Source organism: Colletotrichum abscissum (assembly GCF_030869225.1).
Source record: "Colletotrichum abscissum strain IMI 504890 chromosome Unknown Scaffold_2.1, whole genome shotgun sequence".
Lineage (NCBI taxonomy): Eukaryota > Fungi > Ascomycota > Sordariomycetes > Glomerellales > Glomerellaceae > Colletotrichum > Colletotrichum abscissum.
The window spans coordinates 786,301-800,089 of NW_026850098.1; the positions used below are offsets into that span (position 1 = coordinate 786,301).

At 51.1% G+C, this 13,789-nt stretch overlaps 5 protein-coding genes across 5 annotated transcripts; 4 read left to right on the forward strand and 1 right to left on the reverse strand.

The window, feature by feature from the left end:
* Positions 1 to 989: 989 nt before the first annotated feature.
* Positions 990 to 2,614, forward strand: CABS01_00964 (uncharacterized protein; the record flags this gene model as incomplete). Its single annotated transcript, XM_060534345.1, has 2 exons — positions 990 to 1,083; positions 2,226 to 2,614. 2 exons carry the CDS (start codon positions 990 to 992, stop codon positions 2,612 to 2,614), a joined length of 483 nt encoding a protein of 160 aa, XP_060401423.1.
* A 923-nt stretch (positions 2,615 to 3,537) lies between these two features.
* Positions 3,538 to 4,641, reverse strand: CABS01_00965 (cupin domain-containing protein; the record flags this gene model as incomplete). The annotated part of the gene is made up of 2 exons (XM_060534346.1): positions 3,538 to 4,284; positions 4,339 to 4,641. 2 exons carry the CDS (start codon positions 4,639 to 4,641, stop codon positions 3,538 to 3,540), a joined length of 1,050 nt encoding a protein of 349 aa, XP_060401424.1.
* A 415-nt stretch (positions 4,642 to 5,056) lies between these two features.
* CABS01_00966 (uncharacterized protein) lies at positions 5,057 to 6,473 on the forward strand (the record flags this gene model as incomplete). The annotated part of the gene is made up of 3 exons (XM_060534347.1): positions 5,057 to 5,462; positions 5,545 to 5,840; positions 5,919 to 6,473. The coding sequence occupies 3 exons, from the start codon at positions 5,057 to 5,059 to the stop codon at positions 6,471 to 6,473; spliced, it is 1,257 nt and encodes a 418-aa protein (XP_060401425.1).
* An 847-nt stretch (positions 6,474 to 7,320) lies between these two features.
* CABS01_00967 (uncharacterized protein) lies at positions 7,321 to 9,087 on the forward strand (the record flags this gene model as incomplete). Its single annotated transcript, XM_060534348.1, has 4 exons — positions 7,321 to 7,495; positions 7,552 to 7,618; positions 7,684 to 8,026; positions 8,095 to 9,087. The coding sequence occupies 4 exons, from the start codon at positions 7,321 to 7,323 to the stop codon at positions 9,085 to 9,087; spliced, it is 1,578 nt and encodes a 525-aa protein (XP_060401426.1).
* Positions 9,088 to 10,360: 1,273 nt separating this feature from the next.
* Positions 10,361 to 12,995, forward strand: CABS01_00968 (uncharacterized protein; the record flags this gene model as incomplete). Its single annotated transcript, XM_060534349.1, has 9 exons — positions 10,361 to 10,508; positions 10,596 to 10,656; positions 10,719 to 11,499; positions 11,552 to 11,585; positions 11,639 to 11,759; positions 11,819 to 11,839; positions 11,913 to 12,289; positions 12,355 to 12,529; positions 12,596 to 12,995. 9 exons carry the CDS (start codon positions 10,361 to 10,363, stop codon positions 12,993 to 12,995), a joined length of 2,118 nt encoding a protein of 705 aa, XP_060401427.1.
* Between the last annotated feature and the right edge of the window lie 794 nt (positions 12,996 to 13,789).

Consider the following 13,789-nt stretch of genomic DNA (forward strand, 5'->3'; position numbering starts at 1 on the left):
ACACACCAACGACAAAGGGATATACTCCCGACATGTCAACGTTTTTCCATTTTCACTGACGCAGCACCAACATCGATTCCATGAACATCTACATGCTTCGTGATATCGCATGATGCTGTTGGAAGGACACTCAGGTTATCCAATCGCGTGTAAGCCCCAAAATCAGGTCAGTGGCTACTAGTCCTGAGAGCCTGCCTGAGCCCCCTGCTACAGCGGAGCCACGCCCATTTCACGACCCGAGGTAATGAGGCGGTCGAACTTGGGTCGCCAAGCAGGAGTATCCGCAGTGACAGGCTCAACATCATTACCACTGACCAGAGAAACCATTCGCTCATTCCTGCATTAGCGTGAAGTTCAAATGTGAGGTTTGGCTATCCACACCTGGCTTAGGGACAGATATGGGCATATACGACATGCAGAGAGATTCAGATGTCTATCTCCAACATCTGGCAAGGCTTTGAAACACCGGCATTGTACTGTGTACATGGTATTGGCATGGCCCTACAAATAAAATAAAAAGAAAAGTTCACTACCGGTGTGGCTACATCTCTCGGTGCTCATGCTGGAAGTCGAACTCGGAGCCTGTCGTCGAGCAGGCTGTGCTGATTGAGTGTTGATCTTCTCTCCCCTCTCCAGCCAGAGTTTGATCGGAGGAACCAACCTAGGAATGCGCCTGATGACAGGAACTCAGTTGATATGGCCTATATGGGGTCATTTTCACGGTAAATCCAGTTAACCTTGAACCAAATACACATACATGGCGTCACGGGATGATTCACCGAATCTGGCGCGACTCAAATGCAGATTGGCAGGCAGCCGGCAGGCAGCCGATGTCAACTGTCGTCATTGACAGTTCGCCGCATATGTCGGCAGATCTTGGGCCATCCAACATGAGATATGACACCGAGAAATGCTAGCAAGTCTCCCCTGCTTCCTAACCTGCATCTGCACGAATTACAGTATGTCCCACTCACATAAGCTGAGAAACGATGAAACCCTCGTCGGTCGGCCTCCCGCATCGTGGAGGGGTCGAGTTCCGACCTATTCTGTTTTACTCGTTCTTTTTCAAGTCACTGAAGCTGGGTAAAAGGAAGTAATTACTTCTCTGCAAGGAAAGGTGCATCATCAAATGAGATGGAAAACTTGTTTATCGAGCTGATGTCATGTGATTGTTCCTCTCTTTTGGGCATTGAATCCACTGATCTGAAATAGTATACAGAAGTACAGTTTGTGCTTGAAGAGGAAGCATGTTACTAGCTGTAAATGCACTTTTCCATGTATCACCCATAGGCAATTACATGTACGTAGCTAACTATGAGATTGTCCCACAAAATGGCTTTAGCTCGTGTGCAATAAGTACTAATGAGTTCAAGGTAGTGGAGGTATTGAACCAATGGCCGTGATCAATGACAGCTACGCTGTGGTTTGGGATTGGACTCAGCTACGAGTGTCCTGAGATATTCCGCCATTTCCAGACCATCAGCCAGCCACGAGATTGCCCCTCAAATTGACCGTGGACTCTACTAACGTTAGGAGATCACATTTGCCATTCCGCGCGTCGCGCTCATGACCTGATCCAGACATGCAAACACTATCACATACATATGTGGACTGAATACTTCTGTTCATTTCAGCTTCATCAGGCCAGAACTTGGACATTGGCTCATTGTTTGCAGTGACAAGATTCTATGCTCATAGTGTCATCTTACTGCGGCCGAAAATATTGGCGCTAGCTTTTGGTGTTTAAATCAGCTTGCCTGGAACATTTCCCTCAATCAAGCAGGGCCTGTAATAGTTATAAACGCTTGCGGTCTAGCAGTAAGATTTGGCAAGGGGTCTAGTCGTGGGTCAAAAGTAAAAGCTTGCGACTCAGCTGAAGATCAAGTAAAGTATCGTTTGATAGACTGATAAGCGAGAAGCTATAGAAACCGTTAAGATCTACATCTTAATCTTAGTCTTGTTCATTGATACCATACCTTTTAGTTTGTGAACGTACAAAGCCAAGCTAAGTCCCATACAAACTATCAAGTCGAATCCATCGTTACGGTCATAAATGTCGATTCAGGCATCACATCAAAATGGAACAAGAAAATGAAGTCAAGCCTTTCACAGATATTCGAGACGTCCTCTACCATTGAATTCAAAATGATGGCGCAACAAAGAATAATGGGCTAGTAAGAGGCGACCCTGTACTGAACACAATCCAAATTGCTTCTCGAGAGAAGGGTGGCTGGGAGGGTTGGCGCAAGTCGGAATCGCCGACTTCATCAAGTCAAGCTACACAAATCTGAGGGTTACTCGTGAGGACGGCGTCTATGATGGCAATACCCAGCGATCAGATCTCGTCCTGGAGGGCTCCGGTATCCGCACCATCATCGAGCTCAAGTGCGAGCGCGGCGACGTGCCCAGTCCAAAGTGGATTGTGGACGAGATTATCAAAGACGCTGGAAAGCTTCAGCAGACGTTGAAGGACAAGTTTCGGCCAGTCATATGTTACGCAGTCGGCATCGCAGCCACGAAGGATGCAGACAAAGAGATCCAGAATGCTTTCAATGCTAGCAGGATTCCGCGCACAGGCTTTTATTGTAAGGAATCCAAAATCTATGTGTTCTAAGTAGAAGAGGCATGTCGCCTGACGGGAAACGTCGTTGCCAGAGAATTAGCGCTAAGTTGCCCCGGAGTTGCATCAACCTCGAGTTTGTCCCCTGATGCAATAACACACAAATAATGACACACGTCAATGACGCGACCATTTTCTGGAAAGACCTTAAATGATAGGCCGGGTAATGAATTTTCGAATGACTACATGTTTGGTTAGGGCAGTGAGTAATATTAACGCACCCCGATCTTACAAGCCGCGAAGTAGGTATGTGGAAAGCCCGAATCATGGCGTCAGAGTTGCGAAGAGCCCAGGACGTGTCAACATATCCTAAGACTATGTCTCGTGTTTGTGGCGAAGGACGCGAATCCGTAGTGTGAGAGCAGGCGCTGCGAACGTACTGCCAGTCAGAGACGCCTCCAAAGCCACCTCCGCCAGTCACCATGAATCGTGACAATATTGTACCTTGCATCATGTTCCGAAAGCAAGTCTCGAACGCTCAAGATAAACGATAGAACGTCTGTGTAATAATATCTGAGTGAAGTTTTGTGTTGAGGATTCCATTCAGATTGGGGCATAGGAAGATTTTCGAAATATTCTACAATAATATAGCTTACTATTCAATTAGGATCAATGAAGATTTCGAGAGAGGTACTGCTGAATGTGCCAAGCCGTATGTTACAATGAGTAGGATGGGACGGATTGGAATAATGTCTTAAATGGTATGGACATGACCAGTACAGTAGGTCGCTAACATTTTAATTAGTACTTATGAGGGTGATCATGTGTATTCCAAGATTATATAAACCACAGGGTATTCCAATGTAAGTCACACTTGCAGTTGTCGAAGGTGCGTAACAAGTACATAGGGTAACGTTCATAAGTCATTTTCCTAAGTCTCCCAACTGTAAGTATTGGAAGCACATTCATCTAGCTAATTACAATGATTCAACCACAACACCCAATGCCGCACTGGCTTCCTTGATCTTCTCCTCCTGCCAAGCAGCACTCTCCTCCGGTAAGACAAAACTTGAGAAGGCCTCGCCAGCATTTTGAATGAGAGTCTCGATACCCGGGCCGTTCGTGAAGACGGTGGATCTCACAAACCGAGAGCCGTACTCCAATGTGAACGCTTGTCCTGCAGAGACCAGGAGGGTCTGGCCCTCCCGGACCTCTGTCCATGAGCCAGACTCCTTGAGCTTGACTCTCAGGAGACCCTCCTGGACACAGAAGCAGTGGTCCACCTCCGGGAACGTCAACCACCGAGCAAGCGGGGACTTCTCATATAGCTTGGAAGACTCGAGGCTGGTGATGGCGAACTTGCCGCTGCACTGGGAGGCGTTGATGAAGGGTCTGGAAAGCACACCACCCAGGATGTATCTGGGGCCGGTGTTGGCGCGGAGGAAGTACGGCTCCAAGGGGCCGGGGAGAACATTTTCTGACTCTTGCCAGTCTGCGACTTCAGGAGGGGTGTAGTTGCGCTCAAAGTTTACGTCGAACCGATCCTTTGCGGCCATGACCTTGGGAATCAACAGGCTCTTCAGGTCACGGTTGTCATTTTCTGGCACAATGATACCCTCATACTGCTCCGCGACGTAGCGGAAGAAGTCAACCCAGTCACCCGGTGCAACCAGCCCGAGGGTTTCTGTGTGAGGCCCGAGAAGCTCAGGGTTGTGTACAACTTTCTGTCATCGAATTAGCTGCGAACGCCACAAGTACGCAGTGTTGGAGAGACTTACAGGGGGAACATAGGCGAAGTCGCCAGGACCCATGATTCTGCACTTGTCGCCGTTCCATAGCTTCAGGTATCCCTTGGTCACTAGGAAGACGTCGTGCGCCTCGGCGTGCCAGTGGAAGCCAGGCGCATCAGAGAGAACGGCACCGCTTGAGAAGACGGCGATGCCACCGTTGGTCTGTTTTGACGAGGCCAAAATTCTGAAGACACCCTTGCTACCGGGGATCGTGACGCGCTCACCCTCGAGCTGGTCGATAATGTAGCTCGTCCTGGCATCAGGAGGGGTGGAGAGAACGGGAATGCTCATGTTGGGCAAAGTGATTGTGGAATTGTCCAATCAACGAAGAGAGAATGAAAGATGCTGGGTAAGAAAATGTGAGTGGGGGCGTTTGTCAAGGGTCTAGATCTCTGGATCGTGGACACACAAGTTGGAGACTTTGGAGTTGTTGAGGGGGTTTGCTGAAGATGGGCTCTCTTCACGTTCCGGGGATGCAAGCGGCGCCAGTCCAGCCTTTTACAGAGCTTCGCTTCCCCGCATTCTAACTCTACTTCGAGTTCGACGGGAAACTATTTGACGCCGCCCACCGGGACCACATGTTTTGCTGCCCCTCGTAAAGGCCCCCCAGTTCGGCTCGTCAGTGCGGGAGTTCGGATATCCCGGGGACAGATCCGGAACAGCCCCGATACAGTAGCGGAAATTCCGCTGTTTCGAACAATCGTCAATGGGCGTAGCCAACGTTCACGTCGCCACGCGGTCTCCGCCGCCCGGAAGCCCGGCTCGGTGGGAGATTCTAGCGAGCCTCGTGGGCCGCGTCTCCAGTTTGCTTCCCATTGTTAAGCTATCTAGGTTGTCCCCCGCCACATCATTACCCCGGACTTTCTTTGATTGCACTTTCTGCGTCTCTCAAATTATCACTGCCGCTGTCACTGCTGCTGTCATTCCTGAGGTCACGGCCACTGAGACAAAGCCACCTTACCAGCCAAGAACACGACAAACCAACAACTTTTTCGTCATGGCAAGCCCAGCCTCTTTCCGTGCAGTCTACAAGACCATAGGGTCACAAGAGATCGATGTGGATGTCTATGCCCCGCCGCTTGGGGAAACCAACAAGGCAAAATGTCCGGTTGGTATGTATACTCACAACCCTTGCATGGCGGGCCACACCAAAAGTCCAATGGAGTCACTTCGGATTAACAGTCGTGTGTCTAGTCATCAATATCCACGGAGGCGCATTCCATCTCGGCTCCTCCAAGATGGTCAACAAGGACCAAGTAGCTGACTGCCTTAGCAGAGGCTGGATTGTCATAGCCCCTAATCACCGTCTGTGCCCTCAAGTCACGCTTCTGGATGGGCCGATGAGAGACTGTCGTGACCTCCTGGGATGGGTGTATGATGGTGGCCTTCAGAAGGCCCTTGACGCTAATGCTGATGGATCATATGCCGTTGACACTGACCATGTCTTTGCATTTGGCACGTCGTCTGGCGGCACTCTATCCCTTGCCTTGGTAAGTTCATGCATCTTAGTGTCTGCAAGTCATTACAGTTACCAGATTCGTCCATGCTAACCCATGGTCACTTTACAGGGCTTTGGAGTTGAACGCCCCGTTGCTGGTATTTATGACATGTACGGGCCTAGCAACTTCACCCACGCGTTCTGGGAGAAGCCATTGCCGCACGTAGCAGCAAAATTGCCCAAAGGTCTCACAAAGGAATTCTTGAACAAAGTCTTTGACGAAGACCCAGTGCCAATTCTTGGAGGAGTGTCACTGGAAGGTCAGGCGCCAGGGCCGCCCAACTTTGATGACCCGAGACAGGCGTTTGCGATGACACAAATAGCCACCGGCAATGTCATGAACACCATTGTTCCTGACAAGAACTGGGATGCGGTCGACCCCATCAGAAACATCACTCCGTCTTTCCCGCCGACTTTCATCGTGCATGGACAGGCGGATACTATGGTGCCCCTTGAGCTTAGCCAAGATTTGATCAAGGTGCTGAAGGAAAAGGGGGTCAAATCTGAATTGAGGGAAATTCCGGGCGAGGAACATACGTTTGCCGCCAAGATGAAGGTGGGATCCCAGACTTGGAATCTTCAGAGAGAAGGCTTTGACTTCTTGGAGAGCTTGGTCAAAAAGTGAGCCAGGGGCAAAAAGGAGTTAGTTGAGCGGAAGCTAAGGTGGTCAATTTGAAATGGACTCATCTGGCTCAAAAACCAACTACATGAAAATTGCAAATTCGATTGAGAAATGTGGTTGGCTGCGCCAAGTGAGACTTTCAGCTTCCTTTGAGCCGTAAATCATCCAAACTGTCAGTCATCGAGTTGATGCATGAAGTTCAGACTACACGAAACTCAATCGTGAATTCGGATGATCCGTACGTGTGTCTGTAGTTGTAGTGTGTCTCGGTCGAATTGACAGCGGGTAGTAAACAACGCAAAACCTGACACGCAAATCCAATACTCGACCAAGAAGAGAAATACTATGGATAACATAGTGCATCAGCTGCACACTTACGTGTCAAGCGTGACAGAAACCTAAGCCACCCACTCTTTCATGTGCCGGTCAAAACGAGTTAGCACCATCCGGGGTCCCCGCCACCCTAAAGTGTTGAAGAAAGTCTGGGGTGCAGCCGGGAACTCCGACCCTTGCCCGGATCGATCCCGGTTCCAGCGTTCGCCAGGAGTCCTCAGTGCAACTGTAAAGTCGGTCAAAGTTTGATATAACCCTCCGAGCCTACTTTATCCATCAGCCCATCTGAGTTCTAGCATCGACCAACAGACATCCCATCCCATCAACATCCTCAAATCGGCAATCCGAGTCACCGACATCCCGTCTTTGACAACTTCAGACCTCTTTGCCACCCCTGCCGCTGTGCATTACGCTGGAACGTAGGCACATCTCCGAACCAGACTCCGGGTCGGCGTAACTCCATCGCCGACAGAAGCAACCCAGCAACGATCAACCGGTCGTAGAGTTCTAATTCACAATGGACTCATCACCTACTTCGCCTCGCGATGACATTCGCAAAAGCGATGTTATAATCGACAAGGTCGACGTTCAGCACAATGAGGAGGCTTTGCGTGAGGCTGATCGCCACATGAGCCCCATGAAATGTCTTTGGGACAACCCAAGGGTGTTGCTGTGGACTATCTACGCCAACTGTAAGTAATTGTTCTTGATGGAAAACTTGTCAACTTAACTAACTCTGGGAATTCAGTTGGCTCAACTTTGATTGGTTTCGAAAACTTGGCACTCTCAGTATGCTTGGCCATGCCGGCATTCCAGTAAGCCTCTCAAACCCCTGAAGACTACAACGAGTAATCACAAACTAACTACTGTGTTTTTTTAGGATGACCTTTGCATCTGAAGTCAATGGAACACTCATCATTCCCGCCTACTGGCAGTCTGCTTGGAGTGCGATGTACAATGTCATGATGTTGTTTGGTTCTCTCTTCGCCGGTTACATGCAAGATTGGTTCGGTCGTCGCTCCGTCTTCGCTTTGGCATCAGTCATCGCCTCTGCCGGCATTGCCATCAGCTACGTCTCCGTGACACCACCGGAATTCCTGGGCGGCAAGATTGTTACTGGATTTGCTGTCGGTCTATTGACTTCTACCACGCAAACCTATGTTTCCGAGATTGCACCCCTGCCCGTTAGAGGCATTTGCTTGTCTATCAACACCATCATGCTCGTAAGTCTTATCAACATCCTGCAATAAGTATAACCTGAGGAACATAACTCTAACCAAAACGCAAACAGAACCTTGGCATGCTCAGTGCCATCGCTGCCAGCTTCTCCCGCGTTGCTATTATGGACAAGGCCGCCTTCCGTGTCGTCTTCGCTGCCGCATGGACATTCCCCGGCCTTATCCTCCTCGGTCTCCCCTTCGTTCCCGAATCGCCCACCTGGTTGGTCTTCAAGAACAAGCACGACGCTGCCCGCAAGGCCCTCGAGAGGCTTTCCGGCCCGAACGAAGATATCGATGCGCGCCTTGGCCAGATCATCGACAACGTCGAGACCGAACGTCGCCTGCAGATGGAGGCCGCTTCCTACCTAGACTGCTTCAAGGGCACCAACTGGAGACGCACGCGCATCATCCTCATCTGCTTCTACATCCCCCAGGTTGCCGGTGCCGTGCTGTCCTCCAACGCCCCTTACTTCCTTAACCAGACTGGCCTCTCTAGCAAGACTGTCCTCCTGCTCGTCCAGGTCGGTATCGCGGCTGGTGTCGTCTCTGCCATCGTCAACTCCATCATGATGGGCAGACTCCGCCACCGCCCACTTCTGTTCTTTGGCGTCTCTATCTGCGTGGCCATGTATTTTACCATGGGTGTCGCTGCCGCATTCCCCAAGACAAACGCCTCGCTCTTGACGATTGGAGTCTCGCTTGTATTCACCTCCATCTCCTACGGACCCGCAGTGGGTGCCTCCATGGCCGTGGCCGGTGAGGTCTCCGCTTCAAAGCTCCGTGCCAAGTCGCTTGGTATCGGCTTCGCCTTCTCCTCCATCGTGTCCACCATTTGGACCATCATCCTGCCGTACCTCTTCAACCAGGACGAACTCAACATGGGCGGTCACATTGGGTGGATCTTCTTTGTCATGGGCATTCTCATGTTGGTGGTTCTCTACTTTGATGTTCCGGGCACCAAGGGACGCACGTTTGAGGAGTTGGATATCATGTTTGAGCAGGGCATCTCGGCGCGCAAGTTTGAAAGCCACAAGCTCAACCTGGGTCCTGTGGACACCAAGTGAGTTGTATGTGTGGCCGCGGCCCGCGGGATGTTACCAACAGACGCGTGTGTGTGCGTTTAGTTATGGGCCCTATCTCCTGTTTTGGGACGACTTTTGTTTTGAGTTTCGAAAACTGTTTTGGTAGAGAACTGGAAATGAGGAAAAAAAAAAAAAACTCTTTAAGCGGGTCTCGCCGCAGTTGCTTCAAAAAAGTGTCCTGCAATCGCTGAACATGAATCCACAATCGCTTGTTGATCAACCTTCTTTTGTGACAGTAAGTTCTGGACATCTGCACGTTTTCGGCCCTTCTCGATCGATGCAACACTGGCGGCAAAGCCGACGTAAACAAACCGGAATTCCCGGCTACAAGTGGAGATTCTGTAACCCCGCACAGAGGGGAACTCGACGTTAGTAAGCAGTAAAGAGTTAGAATGGCAGAAAGAGTTGACTCGAATTGACCGGATAGAAGGCATGGATGGGTCAGTCTAGGGAGCAGAGAAGCAGTGAATACTGATACTCAATGTTCGTCTGATACAACCCAGGAGAAGGAGAGAGATCAAATCGAATGGAAATGGTTCATTGATAGTACGCCGATTATGACTTTGTCTCCCTGGACCATCGGTTCCCCTTTTTTTTGGTGCGCGACTCAGTCGCATTGCCGTCATCACAGCCCAATCCCACGTGAGGTTGCTCCTGAGTCAACTCCATACTATCACAAAGTGACAAAGCTCTTGGTTTAATCTGTTCCAAGCTGAGAATGCTTGATTCAACAGGACATCCCCGAAGATCGGGAGACTAGGGTGTCGGCTGACCAAGCTTACCAATAGAGACACATGTAATTTGCTTGAAGAACCTCTCCCCCAGTCTCCCTCGATCCGTCTCCCTCACCCCCAAGCCCCCTCCTCCTAGTCTCTATCCGTAGTCTCTTTGCTGCCCTCTCTCTCTGAACCTTCTCCCCGGCGTTACTACTCTACCCCACAGAACATTCCCCGCATCTGCTTGCCGTCCGTCGTAGCACTTTGTGCGGGGGTGGAGGTCGATCGTTTGGAGCGCGCGTTCCCACGTTCCTGCGGCACCGGCAGCGTTTCGGATGCGCGCGGCGAGCACAGCAGGCGGGCTGTTTTCACACCTTTTTCCTGCATAACGCATACCCAGCTTTCCCATCCACCAAAAAGATCTCCATCGACAAACGAAAGACGGCGGGTGTTCCGGTTCTGAAGTCATCGATCATCTGATTCTGGCCTGATACCTTTTTTTCTACCTCAGTCTTGTTTTCTTATTTGTTCTTGGTTCAATGGACGCTGCTGCTGCTGCAGAGACCCAGCGGACGACGCAGAACTCGGGGATCAAGGTCCGTCGCCCCCGGGCCGCCCGCGCATGCGATCTCTGCAGGGCGAAGAAGAACAAGTGCGATGAGTTGTATCCTTGCACCTACTGCAAGAGTAGGTTTGTCCACGACGATGATGAAATCTCTGCCGGCAAAAATGCCTCAATAGGAAGGGTTCCTAGGGCTAACCGCGGGAAACTAGATCGGAATGCGACATGTGTCTACAAAGGCCAGGATATGTCAAGGAGGCTCTACACTCCAGAGTAAGCGCTCCCTTGGCAACTTAACTTTGATCTCTTTAGCTTACCTCATCGGCACCTCTCAGATATGTGAGACAACTAGAAGAGCAGGTCAAGAGCCTTTCCGCAGTCGCCGAGTCCGTCAAGGCTCAGTCGGTCGATGACAATGCCTCAGTCATCGCCAACGTCCCCGAGATATCAGAGGGATTCTCCCCGGACTGCAGCCTCCAGAGACGGCCATCGCGGAGCACCGCCGCCGGCTCACCATCGAACGCCCGGTCACGGAACGCGGCCGGCCAAGAGATCTCCGGCGTCAACCGGCACACGCGGAACGTTGAGTTCTACGGCAGCTCATCCTCCGTCGCTCTCCTATCACACGTCCAACGGACAGGAGATGAACCAGTCATCTCCCCGGATCTTGACTCCGACGCCGGGACTCTTCTCTCAAGCCTGCACAACCCGGCCTTCTCTTCGCCTTCGGCAGACCAAACACAGACGCCCGCAGCCGCCACCGAGCCGAGGTCGGCCGCGAGACCGGTGACGCATTACCCGCAGTGCCGGCACTTTCTCCAGAGCTTCTTCTCCAGCATACACTTTGTCCATCCGATTCTCGACAAGAAGATCTTCTTCGACCGGTGCGAGGAGCTGTGGTCGAAGCCGGACGTTGCGCGGGAGCCTTCCAGCTTTATTGCACTCTATTACAGCATATTGTCGCTGGGCGCACTCATTGGCGTCCGGGAAGATGAACCGATTGATGGGATTGAGAACCTGCAGTGGAGCCGGAAGTTCTTTGACGAGGCGAAGAGGCGGTGCGATCAGCTAGGGATGGTTACGGACCTGGAAATGGTTCAATGCTATGTCTTCTTGGTGAGTCTAGGGCTCCACGACTGAGGATGCTCGACGCTGACGTTGTTGAAAGGCCAAAGTGTGCCAGAACGAGCTGAATGCTCACTGTGAGTGCTTGAAGCTGTTGGAGACTTGTTCTGCTGTACTAACTTCTGAACAGGGGCATACATGTACGTCGGTCTTGCCGTGAGAACGGCGCTTGCGATGGGCATAAATCGAGAACCCGGACCCGACGTCAAGAAGGAACCCGCTGAGCTCAGAGCCGAGTCAAGAACGTGGTGGTAAGGATGCCGAGCAATGAGAGTCTAGAGAATTGCAGATGACTGACAAATCTGAACAGGGGTCTCTATTCATTAGAAACGTAAGAATACTAGCCGGAGTAAAAGTTCGGCTCGTGCCGAGAAGGCAGAAAGACATGCTAACTTCCCTCTCAGAGAAATGTCCTTCTCGATGGGTAGACCAGATACACTCGGCGCAGATTTATACCACAACCGACTATTCCCTGTCATTGGCGAAGCAGACACAGAATATTCCGGCAGTCTAGAGCTGGTAGACCCACCCTCATGCGCCATCATCAAAAGTATGGTAGACTACTCCAAAATCATCCGAAGCATCTGTTTGGGGATCTATCTCCCGGAGACGACGGTACCACGAACCGTCCACCTGGCGCACCAAATCGACCAGGATCTGCAGCGATGGGCGGAAAGTCTGCCTGAGCCTATCCGCCCTACCACATCCGTCGAGCCGCGCTCGCTAAAGAGCGTCAAGGAGGCTCAGTGGATGAAGAGGCAGAGGCTTGTCTTGACTATGCGTGAGTTTTACCCTCCGGTTTCGCTTGCGGTTGAGGTTTGGGCCGTATCTGACAATGCCATGCAGGGTTTCTCAACATAAGGATACTCCTCTTTGGGTCGATTATTCTCACATCAACCTCGGCGGAGCGGGCCTCCATTCCGGGCTCGCAGGAAGGCATTCACCTCTGCCTTGAGTCTGCGAAGCAGACCATTGAAATCATTTATCAGACGTATCAGCATCATGACTTTTTCCGCACATGGTCAGTACTTTCCATACTGTTTGTGATCGGTAAATGAGCCACCCTGCTAATTCCACGGTCTCACAGGTTTTACAACACAACATACACTGTCTTCGCAGCATCCATGATCCTAGTTTACGTGACACAAGAAGCGACAGAGCCCGAGGTGCAGCCTCTCTTGAAGTTAGTTGGCATGGCCATTGAAATACTCGAGACCATGGACGAGTGCGTTGTCGCGCTGAGGTCAGCCAAGTTATTACACAAGGCCATCCAGAAGGCGGAGAAAAAGTTTTCCGCGTCGACCCCCGCAGATCTACAGATTCCCGCGATGCCACCGGCTGATGCCATGCTCCAACTCAATCACTACTGGGGCCCGTTGAACATTCTCGACAACGAGATGGACTTTGGGTTCGCGATGCAGTTTGCGGACTTTGAGGGGACGAATTCGCTATTTATGGCGCTCGATGATCCGAGATCAATGCAGTAGATGCCGATGAAATGAAATAATAGAACAATGATGACACATCTTCACAGCCAGAAACTCCGAACATCTTGAAGGCTCGCATGAGCGTACTCATAATTACTTGAGCCAATATGGTGCCTTTGTTGACATTTGACCCTGTTCGGCCGATTGACCGGTCGTGTTTACTGGATGATCATACTCTTAATGACCAAGCCATAACTATTATCAGCGAGACTGGGCCAACGTGACAACCCGGCGATGTTGTTTTGGAGAACTGCCGGTCTTTATTGCCACAAACGCGTCTTTTGGACTTTAAATAGCGTGCATATGACCCCGGAGATTCCCACAACGCTGAAAAGCCGACAATAATTGGGGGGTCCCTTTGACTCTCCGGAAAAGCCGAAGGTGACACGGAGCCTCATCGAGGGGCAAGCCGCCGCACACCACACTAATGCTGACAACTGAGGGGCGGTATGTGGGGGGTTTTGGAGAAACCGATCTGATCTCGCGGGGAGCCTTGCACTCTTGGAGGAGGGGAGATTCCGGGGTCGGCGAGATCGGTCGCCTTTGGCCGACATTTTTACATCATCACATGGGGAAGTGTGGTAAGCTAGACGTCGGAATCCGGGGTTCACGATCTTTTGTAGCATGGGACAATAACAATTGCGATCCTTGAGAGTTCTGATCTAAAAAGCCAGAGCTGCCATTGAGTTTTGGCTCGATATTCTTCAGCAACTGCAACACATTCTCTAGCGACCTCAAGATCGAACGAGTAATCTTCTCTAACCTGTCACCTTCAGGGTCCCGAAACCACCTTG